Consider the following 24,651-nt stretch of genomic DNA (forward strand, 5'->3'; position numbering starts at 1 on the left):
TTCCAAAGCTTTTTACCTGGGAAGCTTCTTGTTCTTCTCTCCTGTTATAATGCTACTTTTCAGTGTGCAACTGCACATGCATAAGCCTTGCCTTATTAAATAAGAAAGGCTTTTTTTTTTGCCTGTTTGTTTGTTTGTTTGTTTTTAAATGGATTTTTCTTCTTTCTTGGGACTAACTTGGGAGGGCAGCTTCCTGGAATCATCTCTGAAGGTTTTTGCCTCACTATGCCTCAAAGTTGAGTACTTTGGAAAACCCTGCTACATTTCAGTGATTTGGTAAGACTTGTGTTCCACCCCTCCACCCCCAAGCTCTCCTGTCATGTGATTGCAGACCTCTCTCAGTCTGGGGACCCAAACTGAAGTATTAGAAATTAATAGCTGAGAGTCTGCCCCCTGCTTTTTCATCTGAGCATGCTATTTAATCCATACCAGCATGACACTGCAGAGTGGACAGTTCTTCAATGATCTGATTGCTGTTTGCCCTTCTCAGGAGCACAGGAACATCAGCAACACCACGCTGGCTAAACATGAGTCTCTGCATTTGTGTTTCAACGGCCTGCGCTTCCCTGTAGTAGCTCCCTTTGCTTACCAGGAGTCGTAAATTCCCGCATACTGTTGCTGTGTGTGTGCCACATTTTGCCTGAGAGAGGGTGATGTTTCACTGGTGGGTTAAGCAATGCTTCTGTCTGCTACAGAAGTGCCTTGTTTGCAGCTCTGAAGGCCAGCCACTGTAGGTGGAAGTGGGGACAGGAGAAGATAGACAGCCCACGCGCAGTGACTGCAAACAACAGGACAAACCAGCAGCTGATGCAAACAAACCTAGGCCCAGCAAAACAGAAACATAAATGGCCTGGTAAGGAGTCATCTGCAGAGGCTAGGAAAAGGCTACACATGGCCAGCCGACAGGACACCCCCTCAGATGGGGTAGATTCTGCTCCCTGCATTGCAGTTTGCCCTTTGAGAGGTGAAGCTGGCCAGACACACCAAGGCGAGTGTCCAGGTGCCCTGAGAGGTACAGACGGTTCACATTCTACCTTCCCACTGTGTGCTCCCAGCTCAGGGGATGAAAATCTGGGGAACAAGAGATACTGGTTAAAGCCGACACTTCTATGAACAGCAGGAAAAGTTTTGGCTGAACTTAGCTCAGTTTACATCATTTTCTGCTTCCTTCTGGGTCATTTGAAATTTAATGTTGTACCTATTCCTACAGGTATGGCTGCAACATAGTAATCTTATGCTTCACCTCACCACTTCGAGTTGGTTTCGTGCCTCAGCAGCTCTCTGCTGCTGATCCCAGGCTCTGTTCCCAAGATCATAAAGCTGTGAGATGCTTGTGAGGGAAGGAAAAGCTTTAACATGCAATTTAAATGAAAAATCAATCAAACGGCTTAAAAGTGAGCCTCTCCTAGCTCCCTGCAATAATCCCATCTCTCTTCTTTTTTCCACATCTTTTTCTCTGACCTGTCACTGAAAATATAACTGCTTCTCTGAAAAGTGCCTCCCTGCACCCAAAGCACAGCACAGGAGTATCCCAGCATGTCCCTTCTCTCCCCTCTCCCCCAAGTCATGCTGCTCTCTGTGTCTCCTGGCCTGAAGCCACTGGCTGAGACCCATATTCTGTCCACTTATCCAGGCTCTGGCTTCTCTGATGACCCACCATCTACATGAGGCAGCAGGTGCTGTATTCATTAACTTGATGAGCCTGGGTTGTGCATAGCTCCTGATTGACAAGCCAGCCCTGAGCTGGCTGGAGGTCACAGTGTGAGCAGCACAGGTGAAAGTAGGCAGCACTGCACCTTCCTGAAGCCAGCAAAAACTGATTAGCAATGGCAGCAAGATTCAAATAAATAAATAAATGTAAATATGATAAGCAGTAAGCTTTTCTACTCAGAAAAAGCAAAGGGCTAAATGGGTACTGCCCCGGGTACAACCTGGCCATGGAATCAGAGATATTTATACTAGAAGGGATGGCTGGAGGGCTACAGTTCAACCTCTGGCTCTGTGCAGAACCAACTTCAAAGACAGGGGAGGTTTCATAAGGAAGAAGCTCTTCTATCCACAGCCCCTGTGAGAGCCTCATGGTTCATTAAGCTCTGGATAGCAACTCAAAAAGTGTCAGTCACAGACAAAGATCTCAAAGGGGTCACCATCACAGTTCATGCTTTGCTGGAAGGCAGTCTAAGAGCTGAAAGTATCTCCCTATCAGGCCTTGGCACAAGCCACATCTGGCCTGCACAGCAAGCAGAAAATTGCTTTCCACCTGGAACTCACCCCCACCAACAAAAATAGCTGCACAAGTCATCTGAAGGACTCAGACCCTTAAGGCAAGAAAAGACCAAAGAAACCAGGAACAAACAGGCATTCTGACAGCTCAGGGATGCAGGGCTACCTCAGTTGTGGTACACAAGATTTGGGGTAGCACACAGGTACAAGAATCATGTGGAAGAGCACCCCCAGACCACTTTCTGGGAAAAGAGCAGCAGCAGTGCTATTCCAAAACCTCGATGCCACCTATTGCCTGCTAGGGACATGTAGAAAGAGTCTGACCTCCTGAGGCCGACTACTGCACTTCTTTGTTTGCTGTTATTATTATTGCCCTCTCGTGGCCATTCTGTTATTTAGCAGCTAGATACCAGCAACCAAGCATCGTTTCTGTACCACGGGCCTGGGCACAAAGGTAAGAGGAGGCCACCGCCTCACGGCTGCGAATAGATTCCGGCTTCAGGTCCTACCGTGTATTAGTATCTGTTGCACTCTTTTGCAGGAAAGTCGCAATTTTAAGTGGGGAGCCACAGAAAACAGTATTTGGGATTCAGGTATCTTCTTGATGAGGAACATTTCATAACACTAGGCAGGTAAATTCATTGTGAAAACTACTTTGTTTTAACTCCAAATTTTCCAACCTGAAGATGTGGCAAGGCTTTTGCAAACATAAAGCCTGCTCACCAAAGGCAGTGCTGCACAGAAAGCCTTAAAGGTTATAAAATGACAAGGCTCATTGGATCCCCCTACTGCTACTCATGACACCTCTGACTGGAAATACTGTTTAGCAGCACAGAGCACCTTGGGCAGGAAAGCAGAAAGCAGCAGCCTTTTCTAAATTATACTGAAGGCAGCAATTTTAAAGCATGTTAAGAAATTCCTTTTTCTTCCCATTATCTCACTGACTGCATTATTACAAGGAGTGCTGTGGGACCATAAGTGATCACAAATGATACAGTCTCCAGTTCATCGACTACCAGAAATAATCTTTGCAGGAGCCCTGGGGAAGATGCTGGTGCTCTGGCTGCCAGGGGGCAGTGTGCCACCTGCAGAAACAATGATTTTGGGGGAAGACAACAACAACAACCAAACCAAACCAAACCAAAAAACCCACTGCCAACAACAAATAAAACCCCAAACAAACAAAAACAGAAGGAAAAAAACATAGGAGAGGTCACTCACGCACTTAGAAACAAGCGTATTATTAAGAAACAGCGTATTGTTAAGAAGATATATTTATCTCACCAGCAAAATCTTAAGTATCATATAAATGCTGCTGTTTTTTCTGCATCAAATACTGAGCTAGCAGTTTTTCTAGAAGGGTGGCAGCTACTGTACCAGAGTCTCATGAAAAAAATGTAGCCAGATCCTTCCTCAAAGGAAAGAATAACCTTTTAATTCAGCAAAACAACAACAACAAACACCACCATCAAAACCAAAACAAGCCAACAACAAAAAACCCAAAACCTTTCACATGAGTTGTTTGCTTTCCTTACAATATGTATACAGGTACACCAGAAAAGTGATAACTGAAAATAATTTGCTTTTCAGAAGTTTTCACCCGTCTTTTAGATCAAGAAAGTTCATGGCAGAAAACATCAAGTTTTATTTAATAGGTCTTCATTTCCTCTCTGGTTTAAAGAACAGATACATAACACATGTTAGTGTGAATACATTTTTCTTTCTTTTAAAAGTGAACTTCCTAGGAAGTATCAGTCTGGGACCAAACACCCAGTCTGTGCTCTCTCAGATGATGTTTATCCTACTATTAGAAGACAGGAATCAGGTTTAGGCTTGCTCAATATATTTAATCCAAGTCCCCAGCTCAGTATTTGTGAGTTTTTGAGCAGGATCCCAGTGCTGATCCTAGGGGAGAGAGATAGGATTGGGTTTCAATGCTGAAATCACATGGGAGCCTAATTGCCTCCTGGTCCTTTTCTCGTTACTGAAATGTGGTGTTGCATGCAGGAGACCACAACATGGTCACAGTATCCCAGCAGCTTTGGAAAGCCGGTCTTTTAGGAACCACAATGACAAACCAAAGCAAAGGTGAGAGCTTGGTAAAGTTTATACATCAGCTAAACCCAGCCTTGCAGAAGGCCAGGCCTACAACCCTCATGAAGGTTGCCCCCAGAGCCCAGCCTTGTCTAAACCAGCCTGCATGGGGACAGAGCCACGTGAGGATATCAGACTGTGATAGCACAGGCAGAGTCAGTGGTAAAGAAGCAGGATAGGCTCAACCAGAGCTCCTTTTTGGAAAAAACAGAGAAAGAAACATCCCAGAAAAAAAACAACCAAACAAACAAAATCCCACACCAAACATCTAGGGAGATGGGACTAGAGAATGCAGAGGGAAGAAAAGGAAAGGGGAAAAATAGGGAAGACAGGCAAAATAAAATCAATGCCTGACAAAAACATGAATGAAGGCATTCATGATAGCAAGTGATAGGACGAGAGGAAATGGCATCAAGTTGTGCCAGGGGAGGTTTAGATTTGATATTAGGAAAAAGTTCCTCATGGAAAGGGTTGTCAGGCATTAGAACAGGCTGCCCAGGGAAGTGATGGAGTCACTGTCCCTGAAGGTGTTTAAAAGACACATAGACGAGGATCTTAGGGACATGGTTTAGTGGTAGAGTTAGGTTAATGGTTGGACTCACTGATCTTTATCTTCCAACCAAAATTATGTTATGATTCTATGATTCTATGAGAGGTGGTTCTCTGGCCACACAAGACCTTGGCCCTACAAGACATTGCAAGGTACCAGCCTTATACAGGGCTCTGGCATCCCCAGAGCACCAAACCCTTAGCTTGGCCTTAACTGGCCCTGGTAGCCCTGCCTAGCCTTACCTGTACCTCCTGGATTGAGACCTATCACCATAACTCTGGAGATGAACGAGGTGTTTTTCTAGAAATTGGCATATCACACTGGGGTTCTGTAATTGTAGACACAGAGGGAACAGTTTACAGGGTGCTGGACTAACATTTGGGAGTCACAGGCTCAATTCTCAGCTCTGCCACAGGCTTTCTGTGTGACCACGGACAACGCACTCTGTCCCTGCACTGTGTCTTGTATGCAGGAAATGCTGCAAAACCAACAGTGGAGAAAATTAAGTTAGCCATTTGTACCGAATTGGGACACCTCTGATAAGTGGAGAGTGGAAAAATACATCAGCAATGTATTTTTCACATCCTAATAATATCATTTCCATCTTCTGTATGATGCCTTTCATGCAGCAAAATTGCAGCTACATTTGCCCTCTCATCTTCTCCAGTTTGAACAAACCCCACTGAAAAAAATTTCCTTGTATACCATGTGCTGCCATCTGCACACATCTAAGTGGCCTTCTGCTGGACTTGTTTCAGCTTGTTAACATCTCTCTTGCAATGTGGAGCTCAAAACTAGACGCAGTGTCAGATGTGGCCTCACAAAAGGGAAATAAACACTTCCTTTGACCTGTTAGCCATGTTTTTGCTAATGCAACCCAATATGCCATTGTTTTTGAAATAGTTAAGAAGTCTCAGAGGGTAAGGAGTGGCAAAGGCAGAGAGTCCATAAACCAGGGATTCCCCCTCCAGCCTCTCCAGGGAACTGCCAGACATTCATTGAAGACAGTTTTGTGTAAGAGCATGACAATGGGGTGAGATTGTTGTCTGGATTTCATAAAGCGATTTGTAAACAAATTAAACTGTTGTGAAACAATTCAGTCCCTACAGAGCTAAGCAATGATCAATTCCATTCCCACTGTTGCTAAGGGAAGGAGAGGATATTCAGCATCTTTGACAGACATTTGCAGACCGTGACCTAAAAGTATCTCAGAGACTTCAGAGTGCTGGTCAGTATTGGCAATGTAACTTAAGATATTCTTATAAAAGGAAATAAACAGCCCCAAATCTCTTTTGCATTCTCTATTTTTTAGTTTTACTTCTGGCATTTACTGAAGCTACCCTCTGCATAGGTTTAAGCAATGGAGGGTAGAATTAGTCACAGGTAGTCAACTACAGGTGACTTTTTGCCTTGGAAAAATAACCCAACTGCAAGCTCTTGTGCCTCAAGCCTGGAATCACGAATGACACAGCATAAGCCAAGAGGACATTTTGTTTCCCTGTCAGAACACAAGAGTGAAGCAGGAAGTAAGAATGTCTTCCAGCTCTTGGTAACGAAAGGGGAGACTGAGGCTAAGACAAACAGTGTGGGAATCTCTAGGTGTAACATATATAATGCAAACTGGAATTGCAGTTAACTGCAGTGACCAATCCTGGCTGATGAAATAGCTGTCACTGGAAAAAAATCCTAAAACCAAACAACCAAGTATGCAGCCACAAGCGGAGATTTCTTTTTTCTCTGCAGCCAAGCTCTGCATCCAGCTCAACCCAAAAGCATGTTTGTTTTGGAAGCCATGGTCTGCTGAAAAGTGTTTGGCCAAAATCCAAGGGACCAATAAGTCCAGATGAGCTGAACAAGCTGTGTCCTTGGATCATGAGATGTAAGCATATTATTCAATCCTGGATTGCATGCATGCTTATTATTGTTGCTTATTTTTTATTACAGGGTGTGGACCAAAATCCTGTCCCCCAAATTAACTGTTTACAATTCACAATTTTGTTGTGTGTTTTTTGATTTCATGGACCAGAGCTCACAGCACTAGAATAGCTCCTCCAAGGACAATGCAACCAAATGAATTTACGTCAAATGAGAAATCATTAGCGATAACGTATAAACCAACAGAGTTGTTTGCAATTCTATTTGTTTCAGGGCTGTCTGGAGAAGAGCATCTATTTTTTTTTAGATATTTGTCATGAGAACTTATCCACCCTAAGTCATTCCAGGTGTTCAGAGCCAGTTTCTTTTCCTGGGGTTAGTCTGTTTGTGACCTGGGCCCACGGCTGACCACACTAGCACAAATCTTCCAGTTTATCGAAGAGGCAATAGATCTGCTGCTAAAACATAAGGAAGGTAGTTATGATAAGCAGCATAGGTGTCATCCAATGAGATCATCATCTTTTTCAATAGGACTTTTACTACCTCAGTTATCCAGTGAGGGACAAGCTCACTTACGTTTACCACATGGTCAAAACACAAGCAGTTATTGCAAAGTAGTGGACACATGGCAAATCCTTACCCTGCCTTGACTCTTGACAAAGCTTTGATGCAGCCAGGCGTTCAGATGTCAGGCTGAGCTGATGGGAACAGTGGGTAGCACAAGCAACTTATTTGACTCTAACCTCATGATCTTTCAGTGTTTGATCCACAGTCCCTTAATGAAAACAAGTTAGGTACTTCTGCACTTTAATACAACCTCATAGCTAACACTATGCAAAAGCACTAGATCCCAGTCCTAGAATAACAGCAATGATGGGAAAGAGGAAACTTTACATAAAACAAAAGTTTTCCCAAAACAAAACATTCAGACTACTTTCAGTCACCTTGCAGTGTAATACAATAGAAGTTGGATACAGTAACTGATTTTCTTGTTTAGGCTGTATATCTGGATCCTCAGTGTTCCTAAGGACCCAGGAGCAAGCACACCAGAAGAAAGAATACACTTTTTAGACAAGACACACTACCTGGGTAGGCAGGTCAGCAGAACTGGGTATGCCAGTGATGGACCAGCTGTAGCACAGGGCAGATTTCAGAATCTAGACAGATAAGATGCAGCCCTTCCATGCCAGCTCACCAGAACACAACATTTTGCAAAGACAACAACTAGAGGAATGGAAAATGTGGGAAAGGGAAGGGGACATTTATGGGGTAGGCATGGGTGCTACACTCTGTAAATCTTGATCAAATCTGTAGGCATCATGTTGTAGAATTTAAAGAGAAACTTGCAGATTTCAGAAGAAGACAAGGACAGTATCAAATAGGATTTATTTTCTACACCACTACAACAATAAACATGCAGGTCTAAAAGCCACTTGGGTGACTGTGAAATTTCTTCTGTGTGAAGTTTCATATGTATGTTTGCGTTCTGCACAATCTCAGACTATGTTGAGCTTGTCATCAGCTGTCATGAAGGTGTTAACTTGAGTTCATTTCCAGTCCTTTCCCAGCAGTGGAGATTGAGAGGTGAATGAACCATGGAGAAAGAGGTCTTGAAGTGACATCACTGTCGAAGAGGTATATTCATGTTCAGATTAGGCAGGTGGGTTAGCCAGCCTCTGGCATGTAAGAAGGTCCATTAGGGTTATGGAAAGGATAATATAAGAATATTTTTCAATTAAAAAAACTGTTAGGTTGCATTTCTAAGTTTAAATTAATGTCAACTAGCAAATCTTTGTTTCTGGAAAACTAAGCAGATTGATGTGACTCCAAAACTTCAGTAAAGATGATAAAAACAGTCTGCTTGTCTTCTTTGAAAGAGAATGCATTTCCCAAACAGCCCTGGCATGACACCAGCTTGTGCCAGCTGTGAAGATGGCCAAAGATCAGTAGGGCCTGGGTGCAGGATCAGTGACCCAGCAGCTGATGAACCTGTGCATCCAGGACACAAAGTGCCAAGTTCCTCCTTGCCAGCAGCATGACAGGCTAGAAAGGCAACATGAAGAACTATTGTGTCTGCAATACACAAAGAAATATTGTAGCTGCAAATCTACCTGAAAAACCATTTGTGATGAAAAACCTGAATCAGGGGCAGAGTTAAAGACTTAACCAGATTTCCGTCAAATCTAATGAGTCCTTGTCTATATGCTTCAGGTGCCCCCATCAGAGAAATATCTCAATATACCCCAGCTTCTGAACAAAGCTGAGCTAACGTAACTTTAGGTGAAAAAGTGAAGTCATTGTTACTCATCTGGCCTTGCCCTTTATGAACTTTGATCTCCATGTTGTTCTAAAGGAGTCCAGAATAATTCATTAGTCTTACGGTAGCTTGGGAGGCCTTTATACTTTCCTTGCATTGAGAAGTACTGGGGACAAGGGCAATGCTTGGTTCAGTCACGGACTTCTTCATTCACTGCTTAGATTTTCAGATTGAAAAATTACTCTTAAAACTTGTAGAGAAAATGCTTCTTGAATAAAGTTTTAGTTTCAAGGAGATCCCACTAAAAATAAGTCTAAGAGCTAAAAAGCAACACATGCAATTGTACTGAAGCAATTCTAACCTCCTCAGTCACATACTATGTCATTGATGTTCCACAGCAAAAGGGCCCTTGACTGATGATGAGATTGTCTACATATTTTGTCTGTTGATGGTTTCACTGCATTTTTCCCCTGCTTTGCATTTTCCATTCTTCATTTCTTTAAAGCAAACCTTTCTATCTCTTCTTCCAGGAGACAGAATTGAGTGAAACCTGTGAACTCAAGAGACTGGAGTAAGTTTAAAACTAGGTTAGAACGAAGTTTATTATCTATTCTCATCTTCTATCTAATAATGGAAAACTACTTTATTAGTTTACTGGAAACTGTCAATAAATGCAGTGATATACATTAATTACTATGCCCAACGTCATAGAATCAGAGAAAGATTTAGGTAGGAAGAAACCCCTTTAGGTTTCTAGTCCTAGCTGAGATAAGAGCAGCACATAACTCCCAAGCTAGATCAGCTCACTCAGGACCTTGCCTACTCAAGTGCTTAATATCACCAAGGCTGTGGGATGCAGACTCTCTGTGTATCTGCTCGAGTGCTGCATCTCAGGGGAACAATTCTTCTTTCTAAAAAAAATTTCCTTTGTTTCAACTTGGTTTTGTACAGAAATTATGCATTACAGAGCGCTGTTAGAGCAAACCATTTGAAACAAAGCACTGTCCATGGAGATGGCTGGGAACCAATTCACTCACCTTTTTCTTCCTTTTTTGCTTTTTTTTTCTGACCAAGATAAAAGGTGTGTTCTGTGTTCTGCTCCTGCTTTATTAGTTTTAAGTCCTCCTTTTTTTCAGCGCCATTCATTAATCTCATGCCACTCTGTTTGGTTTACAAACACTACTCAGAAATGCTTCATAGTTGCATTTCAAATCTGTTTGTCAGAATATTTTGTAATATCAGTGTACCTTCTTAATCTTGCAAGGCTGTTCTTTGTTTCTTTACACCTGAAACCAAACTGATGCTAGAGTGGTCCATTTTTAAAATGTAATTTCTTCTTCAGAAAAAAAAAAAACAGAACTTGCAAAACTCATGTACAAAGCTATGGAGGTAGACCGGTTAGTTTAGACTGCCTAGACATTATTTTCAATTTCATCTAGATAAATATATTTGCTGTATAGTTGAAAAGCTAAGGGTTGTGGAAAGTGTACTGAATTTTTCCTCCCAAACAGACTTGGAAACAGAAAATAAGAAAACTATCATTGAAAAAAAAAAAAAGAAAAAGTGTGTTTAAAAACTTTTCTTTATGCTTATAAGGCTGTCATCTCTGTCATCTCCATCCTTCCTAACCCCTTGCCTAAGGGCAAACATTTCTCAACAGTAAACTCCTAATGCAGCTGAGAAACCAAATGCTCTTCAAAGGCTGCAAGTAGTTTGCCATGCTTGCAAACTACATTTTACATTTGACTCCAAACTAAATGCCACCAAATCTTGCAGGTTTTTACAAGAGACAAGGAGTTTACACATCCAAAGAAGTATCTATAAAGCTGAGCTCTTTGCTTCATGTGTGTTGATGTGCAGGAGAAAAAACCAATCCCTTGACCAGTTCAATAGCAACACTATTTCAGCAACATTTGACTATGAGAGTTCAGATTCAATAAACAGCCATAAGCAAACATCAAACATGATAAGAGCATCAAGAAATTTAAGTTCCCTTTAACCCTGAGTACACAAATGCTTCTGTTTCAAATCTGAAATATGGCACGAGAAAAGAAGTCTTCCCCAAGGGCACATTTCTGTTTATACTGACTTTGTTTCCAGTACTAAGAAGAACTGAACAGAAGTGGAAGACAACAGATCCACTGTGGGCAAAATGCTTCACAAATAGCTGAGTGCCAGCCTTTAAACTAGAGCGTATCCAGGAGGAGCCCTTCAGAGGCTGGTTTTTATCTTTTTGCTCCACTCCCCTGCAGACAAAATGGAAGATATCATAGTTATCTTATTGGTTTTAAAAAAAAAAAATAAATAAAGCAGCAACATCTTATTGGTTCTTTCAGTGCTATCAGCTCCAGAGTCACGTCAGCTGCTGGTTCAGCTGCTGCTCACCCCAGGAGACTGGACAGGGCTCTGCCACCCTGGGACCTGTGTCTCAACCCATAGTCAACCTGCCAGGCAAGAGCCACCTGGCACACATTTAATGTCCTTCTCATCTCAGGTCTGCCAGGATAAAAATAATTTAGTCATACTGCATTAGGGAACATAGGGAACAATGAAGGTCCGTCCATGGTTGTCAGAAGGGTCATGCAGTGAAATGAGGGATGGACAAGTGCTGCACATTCTTACTGTTGGGCATGTGGATTTTACTTTATAAAGGGTGGACTGAAGCAAATAAAGATTTTCAGGCTGGGGTCTGAGCAGCAGGAGCAACAATCCAAGGATGCTCCATGAAAGCCCGGAGGGATCTCCGTGTGAGAAATCAGATTGACTTGGGCTGTCTGGTTTTTAGGACAAAAAACACCTGAAAGCTGATACAAGTACATGTGTAGGAGCAGAATTAACTTGAAACTCTTTCACTTTTATGGTACATCATATGAAATTGCAAGTTGCACACTGAGAGATCAAAATATATCTTTTCAAATGTATATACATATTTTAAGCCACAGATCATCAGGGCAGCTTGATACCACAAGACACTGAGAAAGGGCATTTGGTTCAGCCACCTGCATCTTTCAAGTAGATTACTTCAGAGTTCGCTAATGTGCAAAGAGCAGCAGTTACCACAGCCAACAAGAAAAGAGGTCTTGTCTTCATGCCCTCTTCCTTTACTTTCTTGGGGTACCCCTCACAGCTACACCTCTTATCCTGACCATTTGCCTCCTACTTCTATGCTGGGACCCACCATCAGATCCTCACCAACTTTTCTCATTTGTTTCACCCTAGGTTAAGGACATTGTCTCATCTGCCTACCATCAAGCATATTAGATGATTTATGGGGTTGGTTGTGTCCAGTTGCTGACCTGAGCTGCAGGAGAGGCAGGTCCCCACATATGGAAGGGGCTTTGCGTCCCCAGAGGAACAGGTGTCGCAACCCAGAAGACTCCATTTCAATTAAATAGAAGCATCTCTTTGGAAATGGAGGGTATCAGCAGCTCTCATCACGGATTGTAACCATTCTCTATTCCACAATACCTAAGAAAATTCAGATGCTTTAAAATGACAGAAACACTGTCTGTTCAGAAAACACGACCTTTTAGGGACTGGTTCTGCTTTGACTGGGAGCTCTGCCAAGGATTTCAGCTGGAGGAGGAATGAGGCCCTTCATTTCAGTTAGTTAGAGCAAAACAACACTAACAGCATCACAAACGTCCAGCTGGGACATTTACAGGCAGGGAAGTCTGATTTCTTATCTACCTCCACCTCAGAATACAGTGAAATACTGGGGCTTTCTCTTTCTGCCTGTCTGTGTTGTATTAAATTTTGAAAGCACATACTCCTTAGGGCCACCAGTAAAAAGCCAATCCCCCCCTTTCGGGCTTGTGAACCAGAGCTTTTGCCAGTCTTCTGTCTAGCTGGAATTAAAATGCCAAGAAGAAAAGACAGGCACTTCTCTGGAAGACCACACATCCTGCAGAGAAATGCATTGAGGAAGCTACTTCAGCAATATCACTGTCTGAGCTGTCTGTGCAGGTGACTTAGCACTTCTGAAACTGGACATGGATTTCCAAAGTGTCTGCTACACAGAGAAAGGGTGAGGGGAAAAAAATAGAGGACCCAAAACAATATATTTGGCAAGCACATAGCAGAAACTGCTGGTACATGCTGCGGTCCCAGACCCAGTGGGCTGTGCTTACCTCATTTGTTTCACGTAGGTGAACATAGCCAGGATGTTTTCTTTAGTCGTGGGCAGTGTGACAAGAATGGGACATCCAAATAAGGTCACTCAGGATGTGTTTAACAACACCGGGTAAAGCCTGTGGCAAAGGCTCATGCATACACATACACAACAGAGCATCCACTGTACGTACCGTTGACTTAGGGCGTCATTATTCCTAGAATAACTTCTGGAGAGGCACTCCACCCTTGTATTTCCAACGCTGATGATGTGATTGTCCCAGAGCCAGTTATTACAGTGATTTTAAGGAAGAGGAGGGAGGGAGAAGGGCCCCTGATTTCTCTGACCTCTTTGAAGAAATGCAGTGCAAAGAAAACTGTTTAAAAGCAGAGGTAGTTTTAAATCTGTCAACCCAAACTCCCTTGTGGTCTTTGAAACAGCAGAGAGCAAGAGGCTTCCTGAGGCCATCACAAATACCCAGAGAGCACAGAGTTCTGAAAATGGACAAACTACACACCTGTTTAAACATAAGTCAATATGCTTTATTAAGCAACAGTGCTACAGATGCTCCTGTATGATGAAAGGTAGCCCAGCACTGTGAGGGAACGTGAATTTTACTCGTAGAAGAATCCTGGAAGGATAAACAACTTTTAACCTGCAGATTTTTGATGGTGCAGTTTCAAGGGGTCTGCAAAAGATAACTGAGAAAAAAATCACTTGTAGCAACTTAAATTTGTGGTAAAAAAGCTTGCATTTCTCTTGTAAGTCCTCTGCAGTTGACTGAAATCACAGAATCACAGAATGTTAGGGATTGGAAGGGACCTCGAAAGATCATCTAGTCCAATCCCCCTGCCGGAGCAGGAACACCTGGATGAGGTTACACAGGAAGGTATCCAGGCGGGTTTTGAATGTCTCCGGAGTAGGAGACTCCACAACCTCCCTGGGCAGCCTGTTCCAGTGCTCTGGCACCCTCACTGAGAAGAGGTTTCTTCTCAAATTTAAGTGGAACCTCTAAATGGTTCTAAATCATAAGCAATAAAAGAAAGTAGTTACTTTGGTAGCAGCTGGACAAGGAGTGACATACAGTTGCTGAGATCATGGTTTTACAGATTTGAAAAGGTAATTTTTGATCAAAAGTGACCTAAGGTTGAAACTCAAAGCAGCCAAATGGGGGGGGGAAGTCAGATCCCATGCTTCTCGCATGTCCCTGACACATGACCCCAATCCCATGCTTCTCTCATGATCTTCTGTACACAGTTTTGGGTATAATTTCCAGTTAACTGATTATATTTAAATAAATTACAAAACTTTCCACTGAACATTTGCTTTATTCAGCACAGAAATTTATGATGTTAATTTGCAGATATTCAGTGCTTTGTGTCCCATTTGCTGTGTGCCCTGGGCTAGCATTCCTCGTACACCCCGTACCAGTGAGGCACAAGCATTACCGAGGTCACAGCTGAGACACCCAGCCCAGGTGAGCATCCAAACTGACCAGCTTAGCCAGACCTGCGCTGCCTCTGGAGCAAGGAAGCAGCAAGAGGAGGCCTGGGACAGAGGCATGGCAGGGGGATGGAGGGGAATGAGACCCCCTAAGGGTCAGAGCATCAATTGTTTTCTCAAACGAATTTCAGCCTGCAAGCTGAAGCCTGTCTTCTCCACCTTTTGCTTTCAACTTTCCTCTGAAGGGCACATATCTTTACTTTGTCTCAGTAGTTCCCCACATCCACCACGGACGGTACCTAGGAGTTGTCCCCCAACTGCCCTTGCAGTATGGCTCCAAGGAAAGCCTTGTGCCACCTGACACCGACTGTGTAGTATCTCTGCAATGAGAAGTGGAAAATGTGGAAATGTGGCCACCCTGACTGAGGCAACACCTGTGTTCAGTCCTAAGGCATAGGTCAGCCCTGTCTTTTCCCACCAGCAGGTCTCAAGCTCCACAGGTGCTCATGGTGCTGTTTTCACAGCACACACTTTCTCTCCTACGTGCTTAAAAATGTAGGGTCCTCAGAGGAGGGACTAAGCTATTTCCACGTTTGAACAAAACTTATCACTAGCTGTATTATTCATTTGGATTAAGGTAGCAGGCAAAGAAGAACAGCAGTTCCGAGCTCACTGAAATGGTTTTGGTCTTCAAATTCAGTGCCTTTTTTTTTTTTTCCTCTAAACCATGCAAAAACTGTAAGACTCTGCAGCTAATTCTTTCCTGAGAACTGAGAGAAGCTGTCTCAAAATTTTCAAGCATCTCACAACAATATAGAGATCTAAAAAAGCAATATTGACATACATGGTAAAAGTGGCAGAACTATTGTTGTTACTGATGAAAAAGCATAATGACACACAAGAAGAAAGGTTGTCATCACCTCTATTAGAGTAATGGACACAGCTGAAAAAGTAAGCAAGCTTTCATATGCCTAGTTGCTTCATCAACTGAATGGGTAGGAAAAGGTAAGCAGCATACCAACAGAAGGAATAAATGGATCAGCCTGAAATAAAAAAGAAATGGACTGTTACAGAAAACACATGCAGTGGTTATTTATAGGTTTAATGCAACAACAACAATAAAAAGTCTATGCAAAGGCAAAATTTGCATTATCATCCTCACAAGCAGAGACTTAAACAACTTCGTTTTAGCCCAGCAGCTTAAACAGAACTCAGCAAAATCTGGAGTTCTGCTGATCCTATGGGAAACTTTTGAAAACGCCAAACAATTTAATCATGTGAAAGAAGTCTTTGCTTCCTTGACATATAAAAAAAAATGAAACAACTGCCCACAACTGGCATGTCCTAAAATGGGGTTTGAAAAAAATTTTCAAACATCTGAGAACTGCTTCTCTGCAGCTAAGACATCAGAGAGAGATCAGATCCATGCATAATGGCAAGTACAGAAAAATTTCTTGATGAATATGAAATATCAAACCAGAAAAACAGTGTTCACAAAAGAATCACAAAAAATTCCAAGAGGACGCACTATTATATAAGAAAATCAAAACAAACAAACAACATCAAAAAACCACAAACATTTGTTTTAATCCAGAGTGAAAAATATTGGTGAATAATTTCAGCAATAAATAGACACATTGCTTTAAAAAAGAGAAGAAAAAATAACCCTCCTTTCCTTCTAAGCTATCTTTTAAATGAAAGTAAAGCTTTTCAGATGTTATAACCAGTAAAACATCTGTACCCTAGATTGCCTCTCAGTGCAAACAGCTTTGTCAGTCTACTTAGTTTAAGATATGACCCTTATACACTTTGGCTAAAAATGCTGTCATTTACACAGGTGTATATACACTGATGCAAGTCTCTAGATTTACACAGGTGTGACAGAAGAATTTGGCAGAGTTTTGCTAATTTTAAACAATTAAAAAAATATCAGATCAACTTCTGCAGTTGGCTACAGTTGTATCAATCCATAATGTGTTTGTTTCTGATGGCACTGCTCCACGGCTTGTTAATGAAACTAAGAATTTTGCATACTGTGTCCAACTAGAGGCAGTAACTGAACCTAAGACTGCTACAATTAAAACCCTCAGATTTCTTTAAAGAGTATGTATTAATTTATTTTTTAGTACTCTTTTCAGTTTTATATTAATTTTTGAAAGAAATCTTAACACAGACTAGTTTTATAACCTGCTATTCCTATCATAATTGTTTTACCTGCATACAGTGTCTCATTAGTACAGCTTTTTCATACAGTAAATGGAACCACGTTTTTAAAATCAATTTGTTTGTAAAGACACAGAATATTGGCAGAACAACTGAAAAGCAAGTATTGTATCTTGGAATATTTTTTAACATTGCTGTCCATTTATTGCTTATAAGATTGGTCATGTCCCTTTGTAGTTCTCTCAAGCTTGCTTGCTGTGCCCTAAAGCAGTAAAAATGTGCCAATATTTCAGGTTTGATTCAAATCTTAGATCTGCTGGCCACGCTAACCCATAAGACTCTAAAGGCTGCCAGCCAGATGTGCAATGCAGGAACAAACATGCAGTTTCTGAGTGTTTTACAAGTAATTTTCAGCTGTTTGGCCAACTTTAAATTATTGAGGTGACTAAAAATGAAATAGGAGAAATAAAAGGGACAGTTTATTTGAAGTGGGTTGTGTTCATATCAAGTTTCCTTTGCTTAAGTGGAGCGAGACAAACATCAGCCCAGCAGGCTCACTGCTAAACTTAGACGGTAATGAAGGGGGAATCAGGCCTAGGACAACCTAACAGCAGCTTTTGATACATTTGCAAAAAATGTTAGCAGTATTCAATGTTTTCACTAAATCAGAATGTGGTTTGGAAACTGAGAGGAGGTAGGAACCTCAACAAACATATCTGAAAAAAAAAAAATAAAAAAAAAAGATAATGCAGGTCTGAAGGGTCATTCCCTTCAGTAAAAGCAAAGTGCAGTGGATTGCTCTTCCTGGACCTAACAGTAGGGGCGTGGGAAGCTTTCAGATGTCACAGGGTTGTAGATAACATTTGAACATATGATTAGCTTTTGTGAGCTGTCTTTAGAAACCTTACATTTTTCCACCCCGCACCTTAGCCAGAGATCCTTCCCTTGAGGTTTCAGGACACTTAAAATGTTGCTTTGACAAAAATCAAGGATGTGGAGAAGTTTTTCCTGTGTGATGTCACTTTGCTGCCCTTTATAAGCCCCTGCAGAAAAGAAGGGAAACCTATCTGAAGATTCACGCTCCAGACACAGGCGACCAAGGGGCAAGGGAGAAGCACAGAGGGGCATCGAGTCACAGATACTGACCAGAGCTGGGACCACTGAGCCATGGCGCAAAACAGTCCCTACAGCTGCCTGGGCTGCATGCTGCTGGCTCTCTGCAGCCTGAGGGCTGCCCTCGCCTTTCCCAACTCCTCTCCGCTGCTGAATCCCAGCTGGGGGAATGGAGATCGCCTCATGCACCTCTACACAGATACAGAGAGGAACAGCTTCCATCTCCAAATCAACGCTGATGGCTACGTTGATGGCGCTCCTCACCAAACTATTTACAGTAAGTAGCTTTATGGGAGCAGGGGAGGGAGAAAACGAGTTTTACTTTCTCACTACCTCTAAAAAATCCCCTCCTCTCACTAGGTGGGGTGACAGAAGAGTATAGATATGAGATGGAAAACATATATAATTGTAAACCTCCTTTTGTTTAACAAATAAACAAAATCACTTCAAAAAAATCTAGTGGATGGGGAATTTCATTCCTCACCTAAAAGAAATAAAGTTCCTGTGATACTCTGCAAGCAAAAACTACCTGAATTATCCTTCACCTCATGATTTTACCCACAGCTTCTTGTGGAAGTTCCTGTTAGAGTTTGGGATGAAATCCCCTAAATCGCTACTTCCCTTTGCAGTGACAGTATCACCAAAGGAACCGCACTGAGGAAACACAACACAACAGTGGTGGAAAACTGATAGCATCTGTAAATTTTTTATTTTGGGGTAGAGAGCTGATAACTACTCAGACTAGGTTATTTCCTTCCAAATACATCAATATATCTCTGCATTGGAAATTGGTTTGTGACACAAGCTTCAAATTTGTGTCTTTAGCTGTGCATAGAACATGGGTAACTGAATATGCAACAGTCAATTAAACAGTGGGAAATTATGAAAGGCCAGACTGTCATAGAATCATAGAATCATGGAATAAATCATAGAATGTCCTGAGTTAGAAGGGACCTACAAGGATCATCGAGTCCAACTCCTGTCAGAACAGAAGTGATCAGTGTCTGGAGTAACCATTTCCTACTGTAACTAAAAAGTTCTCAGATTGTTTCATCATAGTTCATTTACATGTAAAACTAGGGTATTCTTCTTCCTTCGCTGAATACCTGGCCAAAACACTATAGTTAGTAAAAATAATTGGGCTTTTTAATACTTAGGGTTCTTTCATAGCATTTCAAAAGTACTTCTAACAGCACTCAAATCACAAGTAGCTAGTCATCATAAAGTCATATTTATTATTATTGCTGCATAGCATCTTCCTCATCCACTCAATCAAAAATGTAAGCATGTGTAATGATCTTTTTACATAAGTGTATAAGGAGTAAAGGATGTATTTAAAAGTTATCATTTAATCAAGGAGACTAAAGGATCAAGGATTCTTCTATTTTATTTTCTTTTTTAGAAATTACTAATGAAATACTTGCATGGATGCTTGCACTGCCTTACTATTACTCTTCCTGCATATTTAAAGGTTTTATAAAACTCATTTTATGTATATTGGTCAAGAATCAATGTGATGTTTTAGGGAACAGCCAGTGAAATACCATGTTTTGCCCATGTTTGCCATGAAGCAAATACACCAATATTTGGAATGGTGAAGCAGGAAAGGTAGATATCAGAAAACAAAAGGGGTCATAAAAAGGAGGGTGACTGAATCTCTGCCCAGTGAGATGCCAGATAAATGAGAAGTGCTAAGTTCTGCCCCAGGGGTGCAATAACCCCCTGCAGCCACACAGGCTGGGAGGAAGCTGCTTGTGTACAGCCCTCCTGGGTAGGGTTACATGAGGGTTACAGTGGGCACCAAGTCAAACATAAGTCAACAGCACACTCAATTGGAGAGGAGGGCAAATGACCTACTGCAGTCAGCAGGTCAAGGGAAGTTACTACTCCCACTTTACTCAGCACCTGTGAAACTGTTCTTGGAGCACCAGAGCAACCCCAGTTCAAGATGGATGTGGAGAAACGAGCTGGTCTGGCAGAGGGTTTTCAGGATGGTCAGGGGCCTTGAGCACACTCTATTTGGGAAAAGCTGAGGGAGCTGGGCTTGTTTAGTATAGCAAAAAGGAGGGTAAGGACAATCTACTACCACAAGACAGTCACAAAGGCAAGGAAGACAAATGCCCTTTGGGAGTGGCTGATGACAGAACTAAAGGATAATAGTCCCAGACTGTGGTTTGTGACTCCAGAGCAAAAATAATTGTCTTTGGAAGGTTACTGCAGCACTGGAATGGGGCACCCAGAGAGGTGGTGGCATCTTCATCCTTGGAGCTTTCCAAGGCTCAGACAGACAAAGCCATGGGTAACCTGATCTAGGGTGGGAAATAGCTCCAGTTCACATGGGAGGTTGGTTCAGACCCCCAGAGGACACTTCCAGACGGATCATCTGTGGATCTGTAAGGCAGTGGTGCAGAGTTGAACTGGGTCCTGGATTTGACATCTTTGTTTTTTCTAAACAGGTGCTTTAATGATCAAGTCCGAGGGTGCTGGCTCAGTAATAATCACAGGTGTGAAGAGTGGACGCTATCTGTGCATGGACACAAAGGGAAACATTTTTGGCTCGGTGAGTAAGCCTTACTAAGACTCAAGACTGTAAGGCAGGTGCAGTCTGCTTCTGTGGTGCCTGTTTTCTTAGCTAGGACAAATCTGCATCGCTACAGCAGGAGAATGTAGATGTAAGGGAGCTAAGGACCTGCCACTTAGCTTAAACTTTTCTCTCTTCTTTGATTGTATTGAGTTGTAGAGCTGAAAAATATCATCTGAGATCCTGCTTGGGTAAATGCAGGCAGAATGAGATCCAGTGGTGGACCAATGTGAATTCCTGTTATAGCGTAGAGCCATGGGTTGGGAGTAGCTTAGACAATGCAGCCTTCTGAAAGAAAACAGTGTTATTATTATAATACCTTTGCTGAAAACATGGGCATGAATCACAGATCCAACAGCAATCTGGCTTGTATCAGGAATAGTGTGGCCAGCAGGAGTGGCAATTGTGCCACTGTACTCAGCACTGATGAGGCCGGACCTTGAATCCCGTGTTCAATTTCAGGCCCCTCATCTTAAGAAGGACATTGAGGTACTAAAGAAATTTCAGAGGAGGGCAACGAAGCTGGTGAGGGGTCTGGAGCACAAGTCTGATGAGGAACAGCTGAGGGAACTGGGGCTGTTTAGCCTGGAGAAAAGGAGGCTGAGGGGAGACCTTATCACTGTCTACAACTACCTGAAAGGAGGTTGTAGCATGGAGGGGGTTGGTCTCTTCTCCCAAATAACAAGTGGTAGAACAAGAGGAAACAGCCTCAAGTTGAGCCAGGGCAGGTTTAGATTGGATATTAGGAAAAAATGCTTCACAGAAAGGGTTGTCAGGCATTGGAACAGTCTGCCCAGGGAAGTGGTGGAGTCACCATCCCTGGAGGTGTTTAAAAGGTGTTTAGATGAGGTTCTTAGGGACATGGCTTAGTGCTAGAGTTAGTTAATGGTTGGACTTGATGATCCTGAGAGTCTCTTCCAACTGAAACGGTTCTATGATTCTGCATTTGACTGAGCGTGAGTTGTCTGAGTGACAGAGCTGGCAGATCAGAAAAACGCTTGCTGCCAGATCTCATCCCTCTTTCCTTTCAACACTTGCCCCTCACCAAATCCCTCTGCTCACAGGTGTCATATTTTTTTTCCCTAAGCATTACTTCAGTCAAGAGGACTGCATGTTTAACCACAGGACACTGGAAAATGGATATGATGTGTACCAGTCTCCCAAACACAACTTCCTGGTTAGCTTAGGCAGGGTTAAACAAGCTTTCTTCCCTGGTATGAATCCACCACCATACTCCCAGTTTTTGTCCAGGAGAAATGAAATCCCTTTGTTTCGATTCAACACACCTGAGCCCCACAGAAATACTAGAAGTGCAGATATCGATCCAATGGATCCTCACCAGATCCTGGTCCCTCAGAGAAAGATCTCTGCGTTTGGATCTCTGTTGCAGCAGCAAGCAGACTTTTCCCACATGCCCAGAGAACCCATGAGAATCAACCAGAATGATGTGGTCAACCCAGATGACCCACACGCTATGATGGATGCCAGGAGGTACGCAAGTCCCCGCTTTTACATTACAAGATAAATGGGGCGCTACTATTTGCAATTTGAAGACATGGACAAATATGCAAATAGAACTGTCTAGCACACTCTGTCTGAGTGTCAAAGTGGCTATTAGAAACCTGAAGACATCGGCAAAAAATCCTTAATTTCCAATGTTGTCCCTATATATAGATGAAAGTTTATTGGAAAAACAATTTGGACATTTTCTAGTTTGGGCTCTGTTTTACCGGAAAGAAGATACATTTTTGAAAATAATAATACAAACATTTTAGGATCTGAATCACCTTAGGTATACAGCAGTGAAGAAAAGAATTCATTTGAATGAAATGCAAAAATTATGTTAAATTCCTGATGTAAGTGGCAAGAGACCTGAAGCATCTGATATTCCAACAGAGGCAGGGAATCCTCTCACTAGCACCATCCCTGGCTGTGCAAGCACAGCAGACAAAGGAACTGATGGTGTGCTATATTATTATATAAAACCTACTATTATTATATACGTTTTTAGCTGTTAAGTTGGAGCTTCAGTTTCTTTTCACACCCATAGGAGTGAAAAAGTGATGGCATTGCTGTCACAGGAGCGGCACACAAGGAAAACAGGAGTAACTGGGAGGAGAACAGGACAAGATAAAATGCTCTGGGGCAGAAAGAGTAATTTCTGATGCTTATTGAATCCAAGCTGAGGTCTGGGAAAAAAGAGGAGAGTTTCACTGTTCTCTCAGATGATTCTATTATATGATTCTCTCAAGTCCTTATCTATCACAGTTCTGTATTCACTAAATGCTAGCATCACAATATGGAAATATAATACAGAGACATTCATTAGTTTTGCATATTTCCAACCCAGATAGAAGTACCAGGATTACTAATAATCAATACTGTGTAAAACAGGATGGTTTGTTTTGCACACTGCTGAACTATACAAGGGGAAAAAAATCCCCAAAATTATGACTTAGAGGTGTCAAACTCTTAATAGTTCATGGAGACTCTCATATAATGTGTGAAAATGAGGACCGTATTTCGAGAAGGAGAATCTAAGTTTAGCATCTGTGTTTCTATTTAGTTCTGAGCAGGTATCAGATACTTTATACCTGTAAGAGTGAAATTACTATTAATCAGGAAATATCTAATATTGACCAAACTTTTTCCCTAGATTGGTGTATGTTATGGGTAAGTTTACTTATCAGAATCTAACCTCCATATATACATCTGAAGTTTACAAATCTTTAGTTAAGATGCAATATCTGCAGAGCAGAGCTTTTGATGGTAGTTTAGGTGTCAAATTGTTAGCTGGTAGAATTCAGTAGAGCTTGATTGGTTTTAATGGAGGTATATTCATTTCCACAAGGATTCTGAAAAACATGTACATGCTAGCTATTTTTCTCCCTTATTTCTTTTAATTTTGATTCGATATTCTTGTAATATTAAATCTGTATCGTTTTGAAAAAGTTATTGTTGATGTACTCCATAGAAACCTATAGCAAGATACCAATGAGCTGCAGAAAATTCCAGTGTGGTAGAAAATTGAGAACAGCTTTGGTGTGTGTGCATTTTCTGCATGTCAAGATGCAGATTCTTCTGTTTTGTTTATTTAGTATGTTTAACAGCCTGACAGCAATCTGAAAATGGGACATTTGTCACAAGTGTCCTCATAGCAATAATGTAAAAGACATCAAGTTGGATTCTGGTCCTGTTCTGTCTGTCTGGTGAAATAATTCACTGAAGCCACTGGAGTTATAGCAGTGTAACAAAATCAAAATAAGGCCCTGTGTGTTCTTTGCTTTCATTGAAGTTGTTCTGGATTTAGTGCAGAGACTGTCCTACTGACAGCATTTAAAATATTTATATATATATATGTCTAAGCATGTATACACAGTATCTCTTTATCTACAACATCCAAGTTGCTATGTTAGAAAAGTCATAGGGCCTGATTCTGCTGTTACAATAGTTTACCTATGTGGAGTGATTCCCAATTTGTATTCGTTCTTAGGAGCACAGGGCAAACCAAATGTTTCTGTCATGTAATAAATCACAAGATTGTTTGTCATCCTCTAAACTCATCATGCTTTTGATTAGTTTCAAAAGGAAAGGAGTGATTCTATTGGATTTAGGAGAATTGTAGGTTGTGCAGATTGTTGTGGATTTTTTTGCTTATTCAAAATACAACAAGATTTCTTACCTTGCTGTCTACACAGTGGAGAGCTGTGATTTTATTTGTATGTTCTAGTTTAATAATTTTACTTGATTCCTTTTCTTGGCTTTTGCTCCTTGAGAACTCCAGGCTTCAATTACATAAGTAAATTTTTCATTTATCGTAAATTGTTGTAAGCTACACAGAGCTCTCTAAGACTCTGAGTCAATGGACCCAAAGCAATTTGAATAATGGGAAATGTTGTTGGGGTTAAATCTCTATATTTTCTCTATATTCATACACTAGAACAAAGTAAGAAGGGTTACTCCTTCCGCCAATAGCCAGGGCATTTAGTCTCTAAGCTAAGAGTGAACGCACAATGGATTTTGCATCAAAAATCGTATTTGTAACTACAGAAAACTGTATTGAAATATCAGAAGAATTAATTCTTCAAAGGAGATGCTGGTCATCACCAGCTAGTAAGAAAGCATTTCTTATTTATATTGCAATATTTATTTATTTATTTGAGTGGGTCTTAAGTCCCACAGAATATTTATAAATATTTATAACTATGTATTACAGATACTGTTTCCTTTATAAAAGTACC

At 41.5% G+C, this 24,651-nt stretch overlaps 1 protein-coding gene across 1 annotated transcript; it reads left to right on the forward strand.

Annotated features, from left to right (window-relative positions):
- Positions 1-17,876: 17,876 nt before the first annotated feature.
- On the forward strand, positions 17,877-22,187 carry FGF23 (fibroblast growth factor 23). The gene is made up of 3 exons (XM_082057696.1): positions 17,877-18,106; positions 20,286-20,389; positions 21,498-22,187. The coding sequence occupies exons 1-3, from the start codon at positions 17,884-17,886 to the stop codon at positions 21,933-21,935; spliced, it is 765 nt and encodes a 254-aa protein (XP_081913822.1). The 5' UTR covers positions 17,877-17,883; the 3' UTR covers positions 21,936-22,187.
- The last annotated feature ends 2,464 nt before the right edge of the window (positions 22,188-24,651 follow it).

The sequence above is a fragment of the Streptopelia decaocto genome (assembly GCF_964273445.1).
Source record: "Streptopelia decaocto genome assembly, chromosome: 1".
Taxonomy (NCBI): Eukaryota; Metazoa; Chordata; class Aves; order Columbiformes; family Columbidae; genus Streptopelia; species Streptopelia decaocto.

Bases quoted from the DNA above. Each gene is read 5' to 3' on its own strand.
- FGF23 (XM_082057696.1), top strand. From the start codon at position 17,884: ATGGCGCAAAACAGTCCCTACAGCTGCCTGGGCTGCATGCTGCTGGCT. The intron at 18,107-20,285 runs GTAAGTAGCTTT...TTTTCTAAACAG, and splicing joins TCCTCACCAAACTATTTACA to GTGCTTTAATGATCAAGTCC. The intron at 20,390-21,497 runs GTGAGTAAGCCT...TTTTTCCCTAAG, and splicing joins AGGGAAACATTTTTGGCTCG to CATTACTTCAGTCAAGAGGA.